At 44.0% G+C, this 23,104-nt stretch overlaps 1 protein-coding gene across 3 annotated transcripts in view; it reads left to right on the top strand.

The window, feature by feature from the left end:
* WDR1 (WD repeat domain 1) overlaps window positions 1-23,104 on the top strand; it is a 103,102-nt gene that overhangs the window by 44,866 nt on the left and 35,132 nt on the right. For all 3 annotated transcript variants that reach the window (XM_070948517.1, XM_070948516.1, XM_070948518.1), the window contains 4 exons: window positions 13,476-13,623; window positions 15,138-15,318; window positions 16,630-16,707; window positions 21,763-21,843. In XM_070948517.1, coding sequence (XP_070804618.1) covers window positions 13,476-13,623; window positions 15,138-15,318; window positions 16,630-16,707; window positions 21,763-21,843 — 488 coding nt within the window. The remainder of the gene's footprint in view (window positions 1-13,475; window positions 13,624-15,137; window positions 15,319-16,629; window positions 16,708-21,762; window positions 21,844-23,104) is intronic.

The following is a 23,104-nucleotide window of genomic DNA, read 5'->3' as shown; positions in this document are numbered from 1 at the left end:
CTGGTGCTCTCTCACAACATTCAAGGCGTATAATGTTCACAACCCTTGCCTCCCTCTCACCTAGACAAGGTCGATGTAACACGCTGGGTGGACCCCAGAGCCGGCGTCCTCGGTGCTCTCTCACTGCAGCGTGTGCCGGGCCAGCTGAAAAAGCCCCACAGCCGCCCTCTCACGGTGGCGGACGTTGACATCTCGGGGCGATGGCCATTTCGGGCTGCAGGGGGAGTCCAGGGCCATCAATGAAAACTCCTAATCCATGCAGCCATAGCAACAAAAGCCTGGGAGAAAGGGCGGCAGAGGTCCCAGTGTCAAACATAGTCCCCTGGCGCCCCAATCCCCCCGACCCTGCCATAGCCTGCAGGTAGGCAAATAGGCAGGAAGGCAGATAGCAGACCTCCAGCAGCACCAACCATCGGGGGGGGGATCGGCAACCACGAGCCAAATGGCTCAAAAACGACCCCCCACGGCGGATCCAGCCGCACTAGCGGCCCCCACCGCTGGTTACTATCTTGTAACATTTTTAATTTAATTCGTGGTTTTTTCCCTAGCCAGATAAATTTTGTAATTAATTTATTTAGGTCTTCGAAGAATTTCTTTACTAGTTTTATCGGGATTACTTGGAATAGAAATAAAATTTTCAGTAAAATGTTTGTTTTGGTTATGGCTATTCTTCCAGTTAGTGAGAGTTGTAATTTTTTCCATCTGTCCAAATCTATCTTTATTCGCTGTACTGCTTTGTTATAGTTGTCTTCTTTAATCGATGCGCATCTTGTTGTTAACCAGATTCTCAAATATTTAACTTTTTTTGTCATCTGCACGCCCATTTTCCCTTCAATTCATTATTTTGCTTATTTGTAAGATTTTTTGTTATTATTTTGGTCTTATCCTTGTTTATTTTAAGTCCTTCCACTATACCAAATTCTTCTATTTTCTCAACTAATTTGGGTCCTGTTTCCAGTGGTTCTTCCAAAATAAATACCAAGTCATCCGCAAATGCTTGTACTTTATAATGTTCCTTTTTTATTTTTAGGCGCTTTATTGATCTTGTCTGATCTGTCCAAGTAGCACTTCTAGCGTTAATATGAATAGCAGGGGTGATAGAGGACACCCTTGTTTATATTGAATTTTTCTGTTGTTTTTTCGTTTATTATCACCTCTGCTGTTTGGTTAGAGTATATTGTTTGGACCATCTTTATGAATTTCTCCCCAAATTTCATATTTTTTAATTGTAATATCATGAACTGCCTTTATCGAATGCTTTTTGTGCATCTATGAAGATCACTGCTAATTGTTTTCCAGGATGCGCTTCCTAGTACTCCAGAACATTCATAATAATTCTCATATTGTTTTTCAACTGTTTTTTCGGTAAAAAGCCATTCTGATCTGGAGGTAATTCTTTTTAGTCTTTCTGACATTATGGACGCAAAAATTTTGTAATCGACATTTATTAATGATATTGGCCTATAATTTTTTATCTGTTGGTGATTTGTGTCTTCTTTAGGTATTAGTGTGATGTATGCTTTTGACCAGGACATAGGTACTGTGTTTCTCCGAAAATAAGACCCTATCTTATATTTTTTTGAACCCTGAAATAAGCGCTTGGCCTTATTGCCATGCGCTCAAAAGCCTGATTGGGCTTATTATCAGGAGATGTCTTATTTTTGGGGAAACAGGGTAGCTTGGCCTCTAATAGTGCATCGTTATATACCTCCAATAGTAAGGATTCAAGCGGTTCTTATATAATTTTATATAGTTCTCCGGGGAGTTCATCTGGACCAGGAGTTTTATTATTTTTTTGTTTCTTAACTGCCTCCGTTATTTCCATTGTTGTTATTCTTTTTATTTAGCATCATTCTCATTGTATCAGATATTTTAGTTAACCCAGCCTTTTCTAGATATTGTTTAGTAATATCTTCTGGTATATTTACTTGGCTATATAGGTTCCTAAAGAATTCCTGAGTTATATTCTTTTTATCTTCATTTTGATGATGAAGGGTTCCCTTCCCATCCTGCAATTGGTGTATTATTTTCTTCTCTTTTTCCTTTTTTAGCTTATATGCTAACCATCTCCCTGGCTTATTTGCACATTCAAAAAAAAATTGTTTTGCCATTTTAACTTTTTGTGCCATTTCTTCTTGTACCATTAAATTTAATCTGTGTTTTATTAAATCTCTTTTTTCTTTAATTTTATTTTTTTGGGGTTCTTTCTGTAGGTCTAGCTCCAGTTTTTTGAGCTCAACCTGTAGTATATTTTGCTGTTTTTTTTTTTTTTATTTCTCCTTGTCATATATGTCATTGTTAGTCCTCGAATATAAGCGTGCATGATTCTTTCATTGGTGGATTTAGGTGTGCTTCTACTCTAAGCCAGATTTCTCCTTCCACTCTTCCCTTCTGTATGCTATCAGCTAATCTTGGAGAGGAGACAAGGACAAGAACAGTAGTGTCAGATCCTTAAAAGTGATACTGCCATTCAAGTGGAGGAAGGGGGGACTTGGATTCGATTTACTAGCATGGCCTGTGTCATCAGATATTTTACAACCTATATCCTGGCGCTAAGGAAGCCTGAGATTCCCTTTAGCTGCAGGAATTTTTATGATAGCCATGTGGGTTGTCTCACTTTAAAGGGTAGTGGTGGGAATGCATGTTTGTTCGGGTTCTCAAAAGAAATAGTAAAGAAAACATCTTCACACTTGTGTATTGGCTGAAATCTGCATTCTGACTTAAAGGGAGGGGTCTCTACCACTTTAATCTTACTGCTTTGCCTAAGGGCATTCAGATTGTGCTTTAGCTGGATGGTTTTCACTTCTGCTTAATAAAAGAACCCTTTTGAACAACTATGTTTCAAGAGTTCGTACTTTCTTAAGTTGGAAGGAGAGGCGATCCTTACAGAAAGCACAATCTGCAAAACGGTCAACCCAGAAAAGCAATCTTTGCTCTACTGAGGGGACCTTGCAAACCATGTCTGAACAAAGCAGAGAGCTGGGAGAAACCAATTGCTGGAGAGAGACAGCAACCGCCACCCAGTCGGATGCCTGTCTCGGGCAACCCATCGGAGAGGATGAGGTAACCCTGGAGAATCCTGAAAAGCCCCACTGGTCGATTGGCATCGGGAAGAAAGATGGCTGGGATGAGAGAACCAGAGGAGTCACCCTCAACCGTGGCGACTGAAAACCGGGGTGGAAACTGGAACTAGAAGCCCTTACTGACCAGGGGGAACTGACCGAAGCACCCCTGAGGGACGACTATCTGAAGAGGCATATAACCCAATTGGTGATGGAGACTTTGGAAAATCTTAAGAAGGGCGCCAGGACAACAACCAAAGAGCACTGAAAGGGCAGCAGTCATGGATGTTGCCGGGGAGGCACCCCCCCCTCCTGGAGCCCACCTATCGAGCAGATGGTGCAGCAGCAGCGGGAGAAGACCCAGCAACCCCCCCCCCCAGGCAGCACGCACACCGGCGCCCATTCCCAACCAACCCTCAACTGGAAAGAGAAACTCCCCCGCCTTGGGGTGAAGTCTGATGGGAATCCACAACAATTAGGATTCTTTGTGGCACGTGTGCTCACCTACATGCAAAAGTATGGGCGTGATTTCCAAACCCAAGGTTCCCGACTGCGAGTTGTGACCCTAGCCCTAGAGGGTGCCGCAGCCAGATGGATGGTGACCCTACATAATGCCAACGCACCAGAACTGCGGAATTTCGACCATTTCATGATGGCCCTGCGACGTCGGTTCGAGGACCCACTGGCAGATCGCAAAGCACGTGACCGCATTAAGGTGGTGAGGCAGGGGCGACGGCCAGTAGCAGAGTATACTGAAGAATTCCGGGACCTCGCGTGTCGTGTGCACTGGCCGGAAGATATTTTGGTGACCTGTTTCAAGGACGAACTGACGGACGGACATCTATACAATGCCTGCATGGCCCGAGGGGCACCCAATGACCTACATGAATGGTATGTCACCGCTGAAGAAGCTGAGATCGATATGGCCAGAAACCAGTATCGAGCGGGGCGAGCATGGAAGAAATCCTCATCCCAATGGAAGCAGGAGCCCCACAAACCACAAACTGCATTCTCCCCGAGATCTTGAGCCTGTTTCAAGTGTGGAAAAGAAGGGCACCGAGCTGCAGAGTGTCGTTCGCAAACATCCGCCCGGAACCACCCACCGGGGGAGGGTCCTGAAAAACCGGGTCGGCGTGGGAAGGAGACTGTTCTGAGGAGCAGGGAGACCGTAGAAGTCCCATCCCCTCCCCTCTTTGGGGAAGAAACCCTGGCATCTGAACAGGAGGAATCACACTCGTTCGGAAGCAATCCAGATGATGAGCCACTGGTAAGCAAACCAATTAAACTGCTTACCCTCTCCTTAAGACTATTTATCCCAAACCAGGACAGGGAGATAAGTATCCCCACCCTAGTGGATTCAGGGTGCACCCGTTGTTTGATCAGCCCAACCTTAGTAGGGAAGTTAGGGATTAATGTAAGAAAGCTGAAAACCTCCATCGCGTTCTGCCAACTAGATGGGTCAATAGCAGGAGGGGAGCCAGCTTCTCTGGCCACCGTGCCTCTACATATAGGCATCGGAAGCCACAAGGAAAGGCTTACCTTTATAGTGGCACCTGGCATGGAATGGCCATTGGTTCTGGGCCTTGCGTGGCTAAAAAGATGGAACCCACAAATCAATTGGAAACAAGGCATCATAAGATTTCAGAGGAAGGTGACTTTTGCTGAGTATCCACATAAAGGATTTGAGGGGGCAGAGAATCGAGAAACAGCCATGCCTGGTCACGCCACACCAACTGAGGGCATACCCATAGAATACAAGGATTTAGCTGAGGTTTTTAGCGAAAAAGCCTCAGATGAGCTCCCCCCCCCCCCCACCGCACCACTGACTGTGCAATAGAAATCTTACCCGGTGCGAAACTCCCTAAACCCAAGATGTACAGCATGTCACCAAGGGAGTTGGAAGAGCTGAGAACATTCATTGAGAAAAACCTAGCAAGGGGTTTCATCGAGCCAGCCTGACCAAAAATTGCAGCTCCAGTGTTGTTTAGAGAGAAAAAAGATGGTTCAAAACGCTTATGTGTTGACTTTAGAAACCTTAATACTATCAGTGTGCAGAACGTGTAGCCTCTCCCCCTTATGAAAGATATGTTAGCACACCTCGCTAAAGGGAAAATTTTTTCAAAGCTGGACTTAAGGGAGGCTTACTACCGTGTCAGAATTAAGGAAGGGAATGAATGGAAAACGGCATTTAACACCCCCCTCGGCTGCTACCAATTCAAGGTGCTCCCCTTTGGGTTGCAAGGAGCTCCTGCAGTGTTTACGCAGTTAATAAATGAAGTTTTAGTTAGTTTATTTAGTTTTTTTAGTTTATTTGATTTGTATACCACCCTACTCCCGAAGGACTCAGGGCGGTGAACAGCCAAACAATAAAATACATAAATACAAAAAATTTAAAAACCAGATAAAATCAAATTAAATCATTTTGGCCTGGACAAATTAAAACACCCCAATAATTTAAAAACAGATTAAAATTTACATAGTAAAAGGGAGGAGATTAGGCCAAGCCCTCTTGATGGAATAAAAAGGTCTTCACAGCGCGGCGGAAGGTGCACAGATCCGGAATCCTCCGTATCTCTGGGGGGAGCTCATTCCAGACGGTAGGTGCCCCCACAGAGAAGGCTCTCCCCCTAGGGGTCGCCAGCCGACACTGTTTGGCTGACGGCACCCGGAGGAGTCCCTCTCTATGAGAGCGTACTGGCCGGTGGGAGGCTATTGGTGGTAGTAGGCGGTCCCGTAGATAACCAGGTCCTAAGCCATGGAGCGCTTTAAAGGTGGTAACCAAAACCTTGACGCGCACCCGGAAGACTACCGGGAGCCAGTGCAGCTCGCGCAGGAGAGGTGTCACATGGGAGCGCCATGACGCTCCCATTACCACCCGCGCGGCCGCACTCTGCGCCAGTTGGAGCCTCCAGGTGCTCCTCAAGGGGAGCCCCATGTAGAGAGCATTACAATAGTCCAGGCGGGAGGTGACGAGGGCATGAGTGACCGTGCGTAACGAGTCCCGATCCAGAAAGGGACGCAACTGGCGAATCAGGCGAACCTGATAAAAAATCCTCCTGGTCACGGCCCTCAAGTGCTCTTCTAAAGACAGCCGTGAATCCAGGAGGACGCCCAAGTTGCGAGCCCTCTCCGTGGGTGCCAATGATTCGCCCCCAATAGTCAGTGATGGCGTCAACTGACTATATTGGGACATCGGAAACCACAGCCACTCGGTCTTGGATGGGTTGAGCCTGAGCCTGTTCCTCCCCATCCAGATCCGTACGGCCTCCAGGCACCGGGACATCACTTCAAGGGCATCGTTGGGATGGTCCAGGGTATACTGGACCAGGGTATACTGATGATACTTCACCCCAAAACCATGGATGATCTCGCCCAGCGGCTTCACATAAATGTTGAACAGGAGAGGCGAGAGGACTGACCCTTACGGCATCCCACATATGAGGGGCCTTGGGGTCGACCTCTGTCCCCCTGTCAACACAGACTGCGACTGGTCAGAGAGAAAGGAGGAGAACCACCGCAACACAGTGCCTCCCACCCCTAACTCTTCCAATCGGTGCAGCATGATACCATGGTCGATGGTATCAAAAGCCGCTGAGAGATCTAACAGGACCAGGACAGAAGAGCACCCCCTGTCCCGAGCCCTCCAGAGATCATCAACCAATGCGACCAATGCCGTTTCCGTGCTGTACCCTGAAGCCTGAAGCCTGACTGGAACGGATCCAGATACGTCGTTTCATCCAGGTGCTGGGGGAGCTGTTGCTCGACCACACTCTCAACAACCTTCGCCATAAAATGAAGGTTGGAGACCGGACGATAATTTACCAACATTGCCAGGTCCAGGGAAGGCTTCTTGAGGAGAGGCCTCACCACCACCTCTTTCAAGGCGGCAGGAAAGACACCCTCACCCAACGAAGCATTTATAATCCCCTGGAACCAGCCTCGTGTCACCTCCCGAGAAGCCAGCACTAACCAGGAGGGACACGGGTCCAATAAACAAGTGGTCGCGTTCAGTCTACCCAGAATCCTGTCCACGTCCTCAGGGGTCACAGGATCAAACCCATCACAGATAACATTCTCAAGACCTGCCCCAGTCCCTCCCCCTGAGACTACCCAGGTGGAGTCCAGATCTTCCCAAATCTGAGTGATTTTTGTCATACAGATATTGAACAAAATCCTCGGCTCTACCCTCCAAGGGGTCCTCCCGTGCTTCCTGGTGGAGCAGGGAGTGGGTCACCCTAAACAGGGCGGCCGGGCGATTATCTGATAACGCAATAAGAGCAGCAAAGTAGCTACATTTCGCTGCTTTTATCGCCACTAGGTAATTCCTAATATGAGATCTTACCAGTGTCCGGTCAGATTTAGAACGACTGGCCCTCCAACTACTCTCTAGGCATTTTTTCCGGCGCTTCAACTCCCTCAGCTCCTCAGTGAACCAAGGAGCTAAATGAGATCGGTGCCGGGTCAGAGGCCGCAAAGGCACGACCCGGTCCAGAGCTCCAGCGGCCGCCCTATCCCAGGCGGCCACTAGGTCTCCAGTCGAGGCGTGTGCCAGAGCCTCAGGGAATGGCCCAAGCTCCATCTGGAACCTGTCAGGTTCCATCAGGCGCCTGGGGCGGAACCATCTTACCGGCTCCGCCTCCCTGCGGTGGGGTGTAGCGGTTCGAAGGTCGAGACAAAGGAGAGAGTGATCAGACCATGACAAGGGCTTGGTGACTATATCCCCTATCTCGAGATCACTCAACCACTGTCCAGAGACAAAAACCAGATCCAGCGTGTTTCCCCCCGTGTGGGTAGGGCCATGAATTAACTGGGTCAGGTCCATAGCTGTCATGGAAGCCATGAACTCCCGAGCCACCTCAGATGCCTCGCCCACGGATGGTGAAGTGCTGCATCAGCATTTATATAAGGGGGTTCTGGTCTATTTGAACGACATTTTAATCTATACTGAGACCAAAGCAGAACATGTAAAACTAGTCAGGGCAGTTTTAAACAAACTCCGTGCTGCCAAACTTTATGCCAAACTTTCCAAATGTGAATTCCATCAAGAGAAGATTGACTATTTGGGATACCGCATTTCACACCAGGGGATTGAGATGGATCCTCTAAAAGTGCAGGCTGTACTTGATTGGGACCCTCCACGCACACGTAAACAGTTACAGAGCTTCCTGGGGTTTGCCAACTTTTACCGCCAGTTTATCCCTGCGTTCGCTCAGATTGCCCTTCCCATCACCAAGTTCTTAAAAACAAAGGGGGAGGACAACCCTAAATCAAAGCAACCATTGAACTGGACTATGGAATGCCAGGCGGCATTTGAAAAACTTAAACGGCTGTTCTCGGCAGAACCAATTCTACAACACCCGGACACAGAGAAACCATTTGTCGTACAAGCAGATGCCAGCGATGTGGCAATAGGAGCGGTCCTGCTTCAGAAGAATGAGCAAGACCAACTACAACCCTGCACTTACACATCCAAAAAGTTGAAAGAGACTGAGCAAAGGTGGGCTATTTGGGAGAAAGAGGCGTATGCAGTTCGTTGGGCATTGTTAACCTGGCGGCATTTTCCAGAAGGCAGTAAGACCCCTTTTGAAGTTTGGACTGATCATAAAAATCTAGAAGCCCTAAAGACCCCAAGGAAACTCTCCCCAAAACAAGTACAATGGGCTCAGTACTTTAAATGGTTTGATTTTACTCTAAAATACCTCCCGGGGGGGAAAAACTTTCTGGCGGATGCGCTATCCAGAAAACCGCAATACATTAGTGCAAAGTCAGACGTAATCAAACCTATAGTACAAAACAATCAACTAGCCGCTAAAGTAGTCACCAGATCCCTGGAAAAACAAGAAATAGTGACAGACAATGACATCACCCAAAATTTTAAACAAGCATTGGCCACTGATGAATGGTTTTTGAACAACAAATCCAGCTGTCTGATGAAAGAAGACTTGGCTTGGGTGCGGGGGAAGTTGTATGTCCCTGCAAGCCAAAGACTATGCTTAATGGTACGGTGCCATGACTCCAAATTAGCTGGACATTTTGGGTTTGTGAAAACTTTACACCTTATTAAAAGACAATTTTGGTGGCCATCACTAAAAAAGGATATAGAAAGCTATGCAGCTAGCTGCCCCATTTGTGCAGCAGCAAAAAGACGCAAGGGGAAATCCCCAGGTCTATTGCAGAAGGTAGCTGAACCTTCAGCGCCTTGGAGAGAGATCGCTATGGATTTCATCGTGGAATTGCCAAACAGTGAGGGAAATACAGTTATTTGGGTTGTGACAGACCTATTTTCAAAACAGGCACATTTTATACCCTGCCAAAAGATCCCAACTGCTAAAGGTTTAGCCAAATTATTCCTAATACACATTTATTGACTTCATGGTGCTCCACAAAGGATCATCTCCGACAGAGCGGCTCAATTCACCTCCAACTTTTGGAGGGTGTTTTTGGGCTTACTTGGTACTGGCCAGGGGTTGAGCACATCTTTTCATCCTTGTACTAATGGTAATTCTGAAATTTTGAACTCGGTACTAGAACAATATTTAAGATGTTTCATTAATTTTCAACAGGATAACTGGACTGAACTTTTGCCTTTTGCTGAAGTTGCGTTTAATAATGCTGTACATTCAAGCACTGGTTTTACCCCTTTTAGAGTAGCAACAGGCCAGGATTTCAGCCCCATGCCTGAACTACCCACAGAAGAACCCACCATCCCCTCACTTAAGGAGTGGATGGATAACTTGCAAAACACATGGCCAGTGGTTAGATTAGCCTTATAGGAAGCTAGAGAAGCTTTTAAGATTCAAGCTGACAAGAAAAGGATGGAACCCAAACCTTTTCATATTGGAGACAGAGTATACTTATCTACAAAATTCTTGAAATCATTACAACCATCAAAGAAACTAGGGTCAAAGTTCATTGGACCTTTCCCCATTACTAGAATCATCAATCCAGTAGCAGTTGAACTACTTCTTCCAAAGACACTCAGGCAGATCCACCCAGTATTCCATATCAGTTTACTCAAACGAGAAGTAATCTCATCCCTCAGACCACCTGCATCTACACCACCTGTTCCCATCATGATTGAAAGTGAACAACACTTTGAAATCAAGGAAATCCTTGATTCTAGGATCCACAGAGGGAAAGTCCAATACTTAGTTGCTTGGAAACATTTACCATCAGCACACAATGAATGGGTCACTAAACACCACATTAGGGGTCCAATCTTACTGAGAAAATTTCATTCCCAATACCCTAACAAACCTTGTTGATCTACTATCATGAAATCTTGAAATCTTTTGTATATTTGTTTTTTTTTTTTAACAGGTGGACCCTTTTGTTTTCTAAGGAAGGTAGCATGTCAGATCCCTAAAAGTGATACTGCCATTCAAGTGGAGGAAGGGGGGGATTTGGATTCGATTTACTAGCATGGCCTATGTCATCAGATATTTTACAACCTATATCCTGGCGCCAAGGAAGCCTGAGATTCCCTTTACCTGCAGGAATTTTTATGATAGCCATGTGGGTTGTCTCACGTTAAAGGGTAGTGGTGGGAATGCATGTTTGTTCGGGTTCTCAAAGGAAATAGTAAAGAAAACATCTTCATACTTGTGTATTGGCTGAAATCTGCATTCTGACTTAAAGGGAGGGGTCTCTACCACTTTAATCTTACTGCTTTGCCTAAGGGCATTCAGATTGTGCTTTAGCTGGATGGTTTTCACTTCTGCTTAATAAAAGAATCGTTTTGAACAACTACGTTTCAAGAGTTCGTACTTTCTTAAGTTGGAAGGAGAGGCGATCCTTACAAGTAGTACCTAAAATGTTAAATTTTCAATATTTCTGCATAAATAGGACCTAAAATGTCATTTGTTGCCTGCACAAATTTATTTATTTATTGAGGAAAATGTTCCAATGTACATATTTGTGTATAGCAAAGTATATGAACCTTTGCTTTCAGTACCTGTGTGACCCCTACCCCAGCCAGCAATAACTTCAACTAAATATTTCCAATAATTGTTGATTAGTCCTACATACCAGCTGGAGAAATTTTAACCCATATCTTCCTTGCAGAACAGCTTTTTCTCAGGGATGTTGGGGAGCTTCCTCATATGTGTTGGAGAAATATCCATCTGGGTTCAATTCCAAGTGGGGAGAAAGACACCGGAAACATTGGAAAAATGGAGCAGAACCATTAAGCACATGGTCCTGGTGCAGTTGAACACATGAAAGAGAGAGAGAGCTATTTATACCCTCTCTTGGGCCTTGAGCTTCCTGTTCCTGTGCAAGAAATGTATTCTATTGATTGTCAGACTCCCAGGGGGCTATGTGGGGGTTATAGCTAACTTTGTAGGCTGTCTGTGTCCCGGGCTTGGTTGAATATTGCTGGCTGATGCAATGGGGGGCAATTCCTATTGTGGCTGAATGGCTTTTCCTTGAAGGTCTTGTGTCTTGTAGATACGCTGGCACTAAAATATCTTCTGGGGGCAGGGAGCTGGGGCTGAGTTTCTGTTTCCAAGAGCATGTTTCTCAATTTCTCATCCAGGGAAAGATAATATTCTGCCTTTTTAATATTTCCTAAAATATTTCATTCTTCTAGGAGAGGGGTGGGTGCTAATTTACTACACATTAATTGCTTGCTTCAGTCCTTCCACAACATTTCTATGGAATTACGGTTAGGATTTTGGCTTGCCTTTCCAAAACATTAAATTTCTTCTGCTTTAATCATTCTTTGGTCCTATAATTTGTATACTTTAGGTTGCTGTTTTGTTGCATGACCCATTTTCTCTTAAGCAGATACCATGACACTTTCCTGTAGAACTTGCTGGTATAATTCAGAATTCATAGTTTCATCAATGATGGCAAGCCAACCAGATCCAGAGGCAGAAGAGCAGGGCCAAACTATGGAACTGCCACTACCATGTTTCACAGATGGGATAAAGTTCTTATGCTGGAATGCAGTTGCTGCTTTTCACCAATGTCACCATAATATTTTTCAATTAAGTCAAAAAGTTTGATTTTGGTCCCATGTGTCTACACAGTGTTTTTGCAGCAGCCTTCTGAGCTATCCATGTGGTCTTTGACAAATTGTACACAGGCAGCAATGTTCTTTTTGGAGAATAGTGGCTTTCTCCTTACAACCCTACCATCTGCACCATTGTTGTTCAGTGTTCTCTTGATGGGGTCTCATGAACACTCATATCTGCCAATGCAAGATTAGTTTTCTAGACATTGTTATTGGGTTCTTGGTGACTTCCAAGAGTATTACATGCCTTGCTCTTGGTGTGATCTTGGTTGGTTACTCCTATTACTCCTGAGAGGATAATAATGGTGTTGAATTACCTCAATTTGTACATGATCTTCCTGGCAGTGGACTGTTGGAATTCAAATTCTTCAGAAATAGATTTTTCAGCCTGGTGAACACCAAAAACACTTTATCAGAAGTCAGAGGTTCTCAGAGGTCCTTAGCAGTGGTGAAATCCTCCGCGGTTTGCCACCGGTTCGCTGCCCACGGACGTGTGGTGTGTGCCAAACGCACGCTGTGTGTGTGCACATGCGCAGCGCACACCAAATGCACACTGCATGCGTGCACATGTGCAGTGCGTGCCAAATGTGCACATGTGCATGCATGCACAGTGTGCACCAAATGCACGCTTCGTGCGGAAAAAGGACACTTAACAAGGTAAGTCGAACAGCAAGGGGGGGGGCACATTCTGAGTCCAGACATAGTCCATGTTCGTTCATACCTTATTTGAACACTGCAATGCATTCTATATGGTCTTGGCCTTTAGAAAATGTTCAGAACTTGCCCTTGGTGCAAAACTGTCTTCAATGCAAGATATGACCATATCACCATTGTATTAAAAAACCAGTATTAATTGTCAACTGTCCTCTAGATACCATACAAGGTGCTAATTTTTAATGCTAGTTAATTGATATAAATTTAACATTTGTTTAAGTCCTTACTGTTTAGGTCCTTACTATTTGAGGCCTCCAACTCCTATTAAATTGGCCTGGTCATTAAAAATCCAGAAGCAGAAGAGAGCTTTCTCCTGTAACTGTGAATGCACTCTTGCAACATGGATTTGACCACCATGTTTTACATCTTGAGAAGGATAGCATCTCTTTGGCCAGACTTTAATGGACAGTGGTTTTATTATTCATTATTTTTCAATATTTTTCATTATTTTTATTGGCCATATTCAGCATATAATTTATAAAGCTATCTTGAATACTCTTTTTGAGCAGAAAGACTTCATACTGTAAGCAGAAATAAAAGCAAAACTAATGTTTGTTCAATAGTAGTCATATGAGTATGTTAGAACTGGTATATCTTAAATTGTGTAAGTTAAGATCTGATAGATATGCAGTATTTTAATCTTGCTTGACAAATTATTTTTCCATGTGTTTGTGCTTTGACAGATATCTCTGGAAAGCTTAGAATTTGGGACACCACACAGAAGGAACATCTATTAAAATACGAGTATCAGCCATTTGCAGGAAAAATAAAAGATATTGCATGGACTGAAGATAGCAAGAGAATTGCTGCTGTTGGAGAAGGAAGGGAAAAGTGAGCAAGCCCAAATTCTATTCAAACCCTTATATTCTTTATTCTTAACTCTTTCTTTGGATTTTTAATTTCCAGATGAAATCTACTTGTTTAAGAACTGAATCTTTCTTGAGAATACATACCCTCGGACTAAACAAAACATTCTCTTTTTAATGGCATTAATAGAAAAGGTTTGTTGTATTAAATCCTCACTATCAGTAATTCATGGGATTCATTCTGTTGGAATTCAAAATATCAAAACTCATCCCTGTTTAAAATGAGGTGGGACAACACGGAAAGTGGTTGGTGCAAGAATTATTTTGTAAATTCTAGCTTTTGTTTTTAAATTTCCATATCCAAAGCTGAAGTTGAGTTTTAAAGAATTCTAATTCTAATTAGGGACACAGTGGCTCAGTGGCTAAGATGCTGAGTTTGTCGATTGAAAGGTCGGCAGTTCAGCGGTTCAAATCCCTAGTACCGCATAACAGGGTGAGCTCCCATTACTTGTCCCAGCTTCTGCCAACCTAGCAGTTTGAAAGCATGTAAAAAATGCAAGTAGAAAAATAGGGACCACTTTTGGTGGGAAGGTAACAGCGTTCCGTGTGCCTTTGGCATTTAGTCATGCCAGCCACATGACCACAGAGATATCTTTTGACAGTGCTGGCTCTTCGGCTTTGAAATGGAGATGAGCACTATCCCCTAGAGTCGGGAACAACTAGCACATATGTGCGAGGGAAACCTTTACCTTTTACCTTTAAGTCTAAGAAATCGCCATATATAATAGAATTTTATGGGCAGTCATACCTATTCCTTTGTTGTTCAGCATCAACCATTCTTTATGTTACTATGATTATAAAGCTGTTATATGTCAAAAAGTGGAGAAAATCTAGGAAAAAGGAGAACCGATTTCAGCTTTCCCGTAGTGAGGTCTGCTGCCTTTATGTCCAGAAATATTGGCACAATATTTTCTTCTCTAGTTTTGAATGCTGTCAAGATCTTTTTTTCCTTATATGGAGCTTCTGCTATGAAATACTATATTTTTCCTTCCAGCTTCCTTATATAAATACATGGAATATATCTTTTCAGGAATTAGATATTTGTAAATAAAGCAATAATTTAAGACATTATTATGTCAATAAGAAACTCATGCTTTACTTTGCTGGTATTCATCATGCAAAGATTTATTTAAAATTATTATTTGCTTGTAGATAAAATTCTTTTTTGTGTGTTCTTGAAGTGTAAAATTAATCATATCTTTAGCAGTTATTGCAGAAAATCAGTTGGTATTGCAGCCTATTTTGGTTCATCTTTGAGAATCTTTTTATTTTATTTTTAAATTACACTAAATAACATAAAAAGATTAAGTGGGAAGAAAAAAAATTAAGAGGAACAAATATAAACTTATTTTTTAAAACCTTTGATTTCATTATTTTTTACATTATACCATAAGAAGTAAAGTTGAAGTTGCATGAGCATAATAATTAGTTACTTTAATGTGTATTAAAAAGAATTAAATCTTTGTTTTGCATAAATAGATTTGGAGCAGTCTTCTTGTGGGATACTGGTTCTTCAGTAGGTGAGCTTGCAGGTCACAACAAAGTAATAAATACAGTGGACATTAAACAGACGAGGCCTTATCGCTTAGCAACAGGCAGCGATGACAACTGTGCTGCTTTCTTTGAAGGACCACCATTCAAGTTCCAGTTCACCATTAGTGTGAGTTTGTTTTCTTTCCTAAGCAGAGTCTAGCTTTGTGGTCAGAATCTTCTCTCAGCTTCCTGTGGTAGATGAAAGCAGTTTCCACATCTTGAGAAATAGGCAACTTTACTTATGGAGGACTTGTAGGGGGTCTGCATCTGTAGTATGTCAGTGAGGTATTGCTTCTGAAAGCTCCTTTGTACAAACAGGATGAAAAGCATTTGTAGTAAATATGTTAAAAATCTCAGAGAAGCCTGCATAGATAGGGATCCATGTGTATTGATTTTTCCACATGTGGAAATCTACACTGGTGTTAAGGATAGAGAAAGCCATATAAGCATGTAATATTGGTCACACAAAGACGTCAACACAGGTAAAACAGATTCTTGGAATGATCTTTTCTGAATGCCTGTCCAAGAGGTTCAGGGAATATAACTCTTAGCAATAAGGTCATTTTGCCCATCTTTTCTCTCCCTCTTTTGGTTTTACTCCCTTTACTCCCTTGCTTGTGTATAGCTATATCTTTTTGACTTTTTAATGGCATATTAATATGGTTACTAGCATGTGGTTCATGTATAGAGGAGAATCAAGATTGCAGCTCCATGTCCCCTGAGTCATTTCATAAAAGTTTCTTGATAGCATCATGCATGAAACTGACATAACAAGCTGTTATGTTGTACTAGATTAAGCTGCCTGATTCCCACATTTTGTATAAGCACATCTCAAGCATATGCAGTAGTTTTAGATAAGATAAGCAGCATTTGCATATTTTTGAACTTTAGACTTTTTCAACATCCTAAAAGTATTCTTATTTCACTATTTCCTATGTTTAGGAAATAACATAGATTAACATGCAAGCTTCAGTCCGTGCCATCTTTGAAGCAGGCTCCTGACTTTATTGCAGTTGAAAATGGGTACCAAGCTTTGTCTGGGAACCAGCTGGCCACAAACTAGCCTTCTGTTTCAGCCTATGTAGTGCTAAATAAGATTTAGCACTGACTGCTTGTATCTCCACCAATAATGTGCCTGATACACAGAGATAATCATATTCTGGACTTTTCTTAAATCCTAATTTCCATAGGCAACAAAATTTGTATATTCCTATCCTCTGAATATGATCTCTTAGTGTCACTCCCGTGAACTGCCAGTAATCATTCTCAGCAGTTTTATGGACAAGACTGAAATATCAGATATTTTGTGCATCTGGAGGATGCTGTTTATGAGCTGTGGAAGCAGGATACTCTGCTGTATATTTATTTATTTATTAGACTTGTTTGCTGCCCATCTCACCTAGTATAATGTTCATACTGTGTATTTCTTCTCCTTTAGGACCACAGCCGCTTTGTTAACTGTGTGAGGTTCTCTCCTGATGGAAATAGACTTGCTACAGCCAGTGCAGATGGCCAGGTAAAAAAAATTAATAGAATGCAAGGCATGCTTTGAATGAAACAGGTGTCAGTATAGTCCCTAATAAGTTATTGGACCTATTTTCAAGAGCACATGAGTCACCTTAGTCTGGGTTCTAATTCACATGCAATAAAATGGAACATTTAATGTTTGCAGGTGGATATATCTGATGCCTCTAATATACAATAGTTTCCTTTTAGAAAATATTTATAGCACCAACAAAAGAATCAGTTTTAAAAGCATTTCATGTGAAAAGCATTTCACATGGGAATAGAAACATCCCCATGAATATATTTGCCTGAATTTACAGAAAAGCAATTATTCTCTCTGAAGTACTTATGTTGAGAATCATACTGCTAGGACAGTGATGGCAAACCTTTTAGGGACCGAGTGCCCAAACTGCAACCCAAAACCCACTTATTTATCACAAAGTGAACCTGAATTTATTTATTTATTTATTTATTTGAATTTTTATACCGCCCTTCTCCCGAAGGACTCAGGGCGGTGTACAGCCAGAATAAGAACACACAAATATAAAATTTAAAAGCAATTTAAAATATATATTAAACAATATGGCCCATAACTAATTAAAAACCCATTCTTAAAACATGACGATCCAAAGTTGAAGAGTTGGAAACATGCCAGCCCGGCTTGTTTGAACAGAAGAGTCTTGAGGGCATGGCGGAAAGTGCGTAGGTCCGGGTCCTCCGAATCTCCGGGGGCAATTGGTTCCAGAGGGCAGGTGCCCCCTCAGAGAAGGCTCTCCCCCTGGGGGTCTCCAGTCGACATTGCCTGACCAACGGCACCCGGAGGAGACCCTCTCTGTGGGAACGTACTGGCCGGTGGGAAGTTATTGGTAGCAGAAGGCGGTCTCGTAGGTATCCAGGTCCTAAGCCATGGAGCACTCTAAAGATGTTAACCAACACCTTGAATCGCATCTGGAAGACCACCGGGAGCCAATGCAGCTCATGCAGGATAGCCACGTCACCCCCACAATCACCCGCGCGGCCGCATTCTGAACCAGTTGGAGCCTCCGGGTGCTCTTCAAGGGGAGCCCCATGTAGAGAGCATTGCAGTAGTCGGGAAGTGACAAGGGCGTGAGTGACCGTGCGCAGGGAGTCCTGATCCAGAAAGGGACGCAACTGGCGGATCAGACGATCCTGATAAAAGGCCCCCCTGGCCACAGCCGTCAGGTGTTCTTCCAAGGACAGCCGTGTGTCCAGGAGGACACCCAAGTTGCGAACCCTCTCCGTGTGGGCCAAAGACTCACCCCCCAATAGTCAGCGATGGAATCAGTTGACTATATCAGGACGCCGGAAGCCACAGCCACTCGGTCTTGGAGGGGTTGAGTCTGAGCCTGTTCTCCCCCATCCAGATCCGCACTGCCTCCAGGCACCGGGACATCACGTCAAGGGCATCATTGGGGTGGTCCGGGGTGGAGATGTACAGCTGAGTGTCATCAGTGTACTGGTGAAACCTCACCCCAAAACCACGGATGATCTCACCCAGCGGCTTCACATAAATGTTGAACAGAAGCGAGAGGACCAACCCTTGCGGCACCCCACAAACAAGGCGCCTCAAGGTTGACCTCTACCCCCTGTCAACACGAACTGCGACTGGTCGGAGAGAGCCCCTCCAACCGGCGCAGCATGATACCATGGTCGATGGTATCAAAAGCTGCTGAGAGGTCTAATAGGACCAGGACAGAAGAACAACCCCCGTCCCGCGTCCTCCAGAGATCATCCATCAAAGCGACCAATGTCGTTCCCGTGCTGTACTCGGGCTTGAAACCCGACTGGAACGGATCTAGATAGAATAATGAGTTTTTGTGAAGAATTTCAATCACTCTTTCAGAACGTGACTTCTTTACACTGGACACTGGATTTCTTTAACAGCACAACACAGGAATGATGGGAGTGTAGTGCAGTAACCTCTGGAGAGCCATCACATCTTCCTTCCTTCCTTCCTTCCTTCCTTCCTTCCTTCCTTCCTTCCTTCCTTCCTTCCTTCCTTCTCTGATTTCACCTTCCTTCCTTTAACCCTGTATATTATGGTTCATTATTGTTAGTATTTAGTATTTAGTAGTTATTCAAGAATGCTGTGTAGCTTAGAAGCTCTCGGAAAAAATAACACCAACTGTTGTTTGTGGCTGAAGCCCTGGGCTGTTATTTACACACACACACACACACACATACACCCACCCACACACCCCCTATTTTATTCCACTTTCCTTGGGAAAGGAATGGCATCTTTTCCCCATCCCTGTCTTTAATAAGCCCTACACCTAACCCCCCTCGCAGCCTTTTAGCTACTATTGTCCCACCTTGCTTCTGCCCCCCCTTAAAACGAGGCTAGGGAAGAAAGCCGGGAGGGGGGAATCGTAAGGGGGAGGGAAGAAGAGACATAGGCAGATCCCTCTCTGAATAGCCTCCTGCCCAGATTTCAACTGATTTCCTCTCTGATCCTCCGACCAACAGACCCCACCCCCCTTTTTGGACTCTAGACCGCTGGGCCTTTATTTTCCCCATTTATTGGGGGAAATTGGATTTTTATTGGATCTTCCCCTCACCCCATGCCAAAAGGAAAGCCAGCCAGGTGTCTCCTCCTAGAAGCTCCCCTACCCTTCCCCCACTCCCTGCTCCCTTCCCTCTACCCCCCCCCCCCCCCAATCCCACTTCGGGACAGAGGAGTGCACGCTGAAAATGTATTGGGGTGACGTGGGACACGCCTTCTGACCCTCCGGTGGTCAGCCCACAACTCTCCGTGCTCCTCCAGGCCTGGCTTGCTGGGGGGGGGAGCAGCCCTGATGCCTCCGCTGCCCCCCCCATGGCCCCAGCCATTGCTTCCTCAAAGGCGCGGCACATTTCAAAGGCAGCAGTTTGCGTCTGGCCGTGCTGAACAGTGTCCCGCTGCGAGAACCGGACCAGACCACTGCACGGTCTGACTCGCCAGTGGGGGCACTTCTGTTGGGCCAGCCCCCCTCCCCCCGGGCTTTTGTACTCAGTGCTTGAGTACAAAAGCACTCAAGGGGAGGGAAGGACTTTCCCATGCAGCCCCCTTTTTTCTTTTGGCCCCGCCAATGAGGGAGGAGGAAGGCCAGGCTTGGGGGATGGCCCCCACCCCCAAGATCCACCCCCGCTGTTCTCTCCCAGTCCTCTTTGCTGATGGCAACAGCAAATGTACTGTGATGAAGGTGGAATGCTGTTGCTGCGGAAAGTTAAGTGCAGTGATACTTCACTCCTGCACTAAGGCTCTTCCCATAGCCACCGCCGCGACAGGGCGACAGCTCTTTCATCCCTCTGCCCTGACAGAGTGACAGAGCTGCAGCAGAGGAGTGAAAGAGCTGCATGGGTCGCATTGTGGCTCCACATTGTAATGGGCTTCAGGAAGAGGACGGGACCCCGCCTCCCCCATTATGAAGCGGGTGAATGAAAAAGTTCACTGAATCAATTCCAACTTTGTGAGATCTTTTTCTTTCGCGAGAAGTTGGAATTGATTGAGTGAAACGTGATGGAGAAACTCAATTGGAGCTGGGCTGGGGCAACATCGTGTGTGCCCACAGAGAGGGCTCTGTGTGCCACGTCTGGCATGTGTGCCATAGGTTCGCCATCACAGTGCTAGGTGTGGATAGGCATAAATGTTTTAGTAGTAAAGATAGTGAGAACAATGGGCAGAAAGGAAAAATAATACCTAGAAATGGGGTTTTTGTACCGATGGTGAAAAGAATAGTACTAAGGAGAGATTGAGAAAGAAGAAATACAGGTAGTCCTTGATTTACAACAGTTCGTTTAGTGACTGTTCAAAGTTACAATGACATTGAAAAATGTGACTTATGATAGTTTTTCACAGTTACGACCTTTGCAGCATCCCCTTGATCATGTGATCAAAATTCAGATGCTGGGCAACTGGTTCATGTTTACCGTATTTTGTGGAGTATAAAACGTACCTTTTTCCCTCCAAAAAGAGGGTGAAAATCTGGGTGCGTCTTATACTCCAAATGTAGTCCCGCCCAGCTTCTCAAACGGAAGTTTCAGAGGCTGAAAAAAGCATCAGAAACGAAGCTTCAGAAAAGAAGCTGTGGCAAGAAAGGTCATGGCAAAACTCACTTAACAAATGTCTCAGTTAGCAACAGAAATTTTGGGCTCAACTGTGATTGTAAATCGAGGATTACCTGTAGACAAAAGTCTCTTGCCACCTTTGAGTGAACCATCTTGGGCTCAGTTCTCAACCAAAGTTTATCTCTAGTAGTGGTATCACCATTTGAGGAGGTCTTCATCAGGCAGACCTACTCTCCATATATGCTTTGGAAGGTGTTCTGTGGCCCTCTGAGATACTCAAATGCTAACCAGTAACTACTATTGATGGTGCAGTGGTTGAAATCAGACTTTTTAAAAGTGGCAATCAGAGTCAGATGCCAATGTTCTTTTTTTTACTTATTGATTTGAGCTGCGGTAGTGCAGTGCTTAGAATGCAGTACTACAGCCTACTTATGCTGACTGCTGTCTGCCTGCAATTTGGCAATTTGAATCTCAACAGGCCAGGGGTGAAATCCAGCAGGTTCTGACAGATTCTGGAGAACTGGTAGCGGAAATTTTGAGCAGTTCAGAGAACCTGTAGCGGAAATTTTGAGTAGTTCGGAGACCGGCAAATACCACCTCTGGCTGGCCCCAAAGTGGGAATGGAGATTTTGCAATATCCTTCCCCTAGGAGTGGGGAGGGAATGGGGATTTTGCAGTATCCTTCCCCTGCCACGCCCACCAAGCCATGCCCACAGAACCGGTAGTAAAAAAATTTGGATTTCACCACTGCACCAGTTCAAGGTTGACTCAGCCTTCTATCCTTCTGAGGTTGATAAAATGAGGACCCAGATTGTTGGAAATATGCTGACTCTGTAAACTGCTTAGAGAGGGCTGTAAAGCACTGTGAAGTAGTATATAAATCTAAGTGCTATTGCTATTGCTATATTATGGTGTTCTTTTGAAATATTAGTGTTTTACTTTAATGCAATCCATAAATTAACTCTTCTAAGATAGTTGTCTCTTTTTAAACGAACAGATCATTATTTATGATGGCAAAACTGGAGAAAAAATTGATGCTCTTGGTGGAAACAAAGCACACGATGGAGGTATTTATGCAGTAAGTATATTCCAATTGTGTTCTATGGATTTATATCAGTTTAAATGACTTATTAAGCTACAGAACTATTACTATACTTTGTAATAGCCACAACAGCATCATAATGGTATGGTTGGGCAGCTATACCAGAATTCAACGTATCTCATGTCAGGCACAGACAAATAAGTTCCTGGATTCACCAAACTCAGAACTCTCCCAGGATTACATTTGTCAAGGGTCATTATTCTGTTAGATCAGTGTTGGAACAGTGTCTGGATTTTAGTGAAAAGCTGAAGAAAATCCAGTCCAGGACAGGCTTTTCATATAGATGGTTCTTGATTTACAACCATAATTGGGAATGTGGGAAAGGTGCCAGAGAGGGTCAGAGAGGTTTTACGGGGGTGTGGTACAGGTTGGAGAGGATAGGTGGAGGTAAACAGGGGTGAGAGGGAGGCCATGCAACATTCAGGGATAGTGTGTGGGGGTACACAAAAGTCCTCTTCCTCTTCCTTGTGTGATTGGACACACAAGGAATTTGTCTCCGGTACATAAGCTCTCAGTGTACATACAAGCAATAAGTGATAAATCATTATCATAGTCATTGTAAAAATACATTCATCATAAAACATAAGATACAACACTTAGTGATAGTCATGGGATTCTAAATAAGCAATCAACATAAATCATACTAGGATCTAAGTAAACAGTATAAATCATAAGATACAAGCAACAAAGTTATAGTCAAAAAAAAATAATGAGATAGGTAATAGGAAAGATGAGAAGAATAATAGAATACAGCCTTACTAGATAGTTTGACAGTGTTGTGGGAATTATTTGTTTAGCAGAGTGATGGCAGGGAAAAACTGTTCTTGTGTCTAGTTGTTCTGGCGAGCAATGCCTTATAGTGTCATTTTGAGGGTAGAAGTTGAAAAAGTTTATGTCCAGGATGTGAGGGGTCTAGATATTTTCACAGCCCTCTTTTTGGCTTGTGCAGTATACAGTATAATGGAAGGCATTATGTAGTATTAATGCTAAAAACAGTGAGCAAGAAAAAATACCATCAGCCCTGTGATTTGATAGCAAAACAAACTACAGACCAGTCAGCCTAACATCAATACCCGGGAAGATACTGGAAAAGATAATAAAAAAAAAAACAGATCTGCCAATATCTAGAAACAAGTGAAGTAATAACTAGCAATCAGCATGGGTTTGTTAAAAACAGATCAATTTAAACCAATTTTATTTCATTCTTCAACGTAGTTACTAAATTAATAGACCAATG

Source organism: Pituophis catenifer, unplaced genomic scaffold (genome assembly GCF_029215685.1).
Source record: "Pituophis catenifer annectens isolate HBS135680 unplaced genomic scaffold, rPitCat1.0.hap2 SCAF_8, whole genome shotgun sequence".
Classification (NCBI taxonomy): Eukaryota; Metazoa; Chordata; class Lepidosauria; order Squamata; family Colubridae; genus Pituophis; species Pituophis catenifer.
The sequence above is the reverse complement of the archived record's forward strand: the minus strand, read 5'-3'. Positions and strand labels throughout refer to the sequence as shown.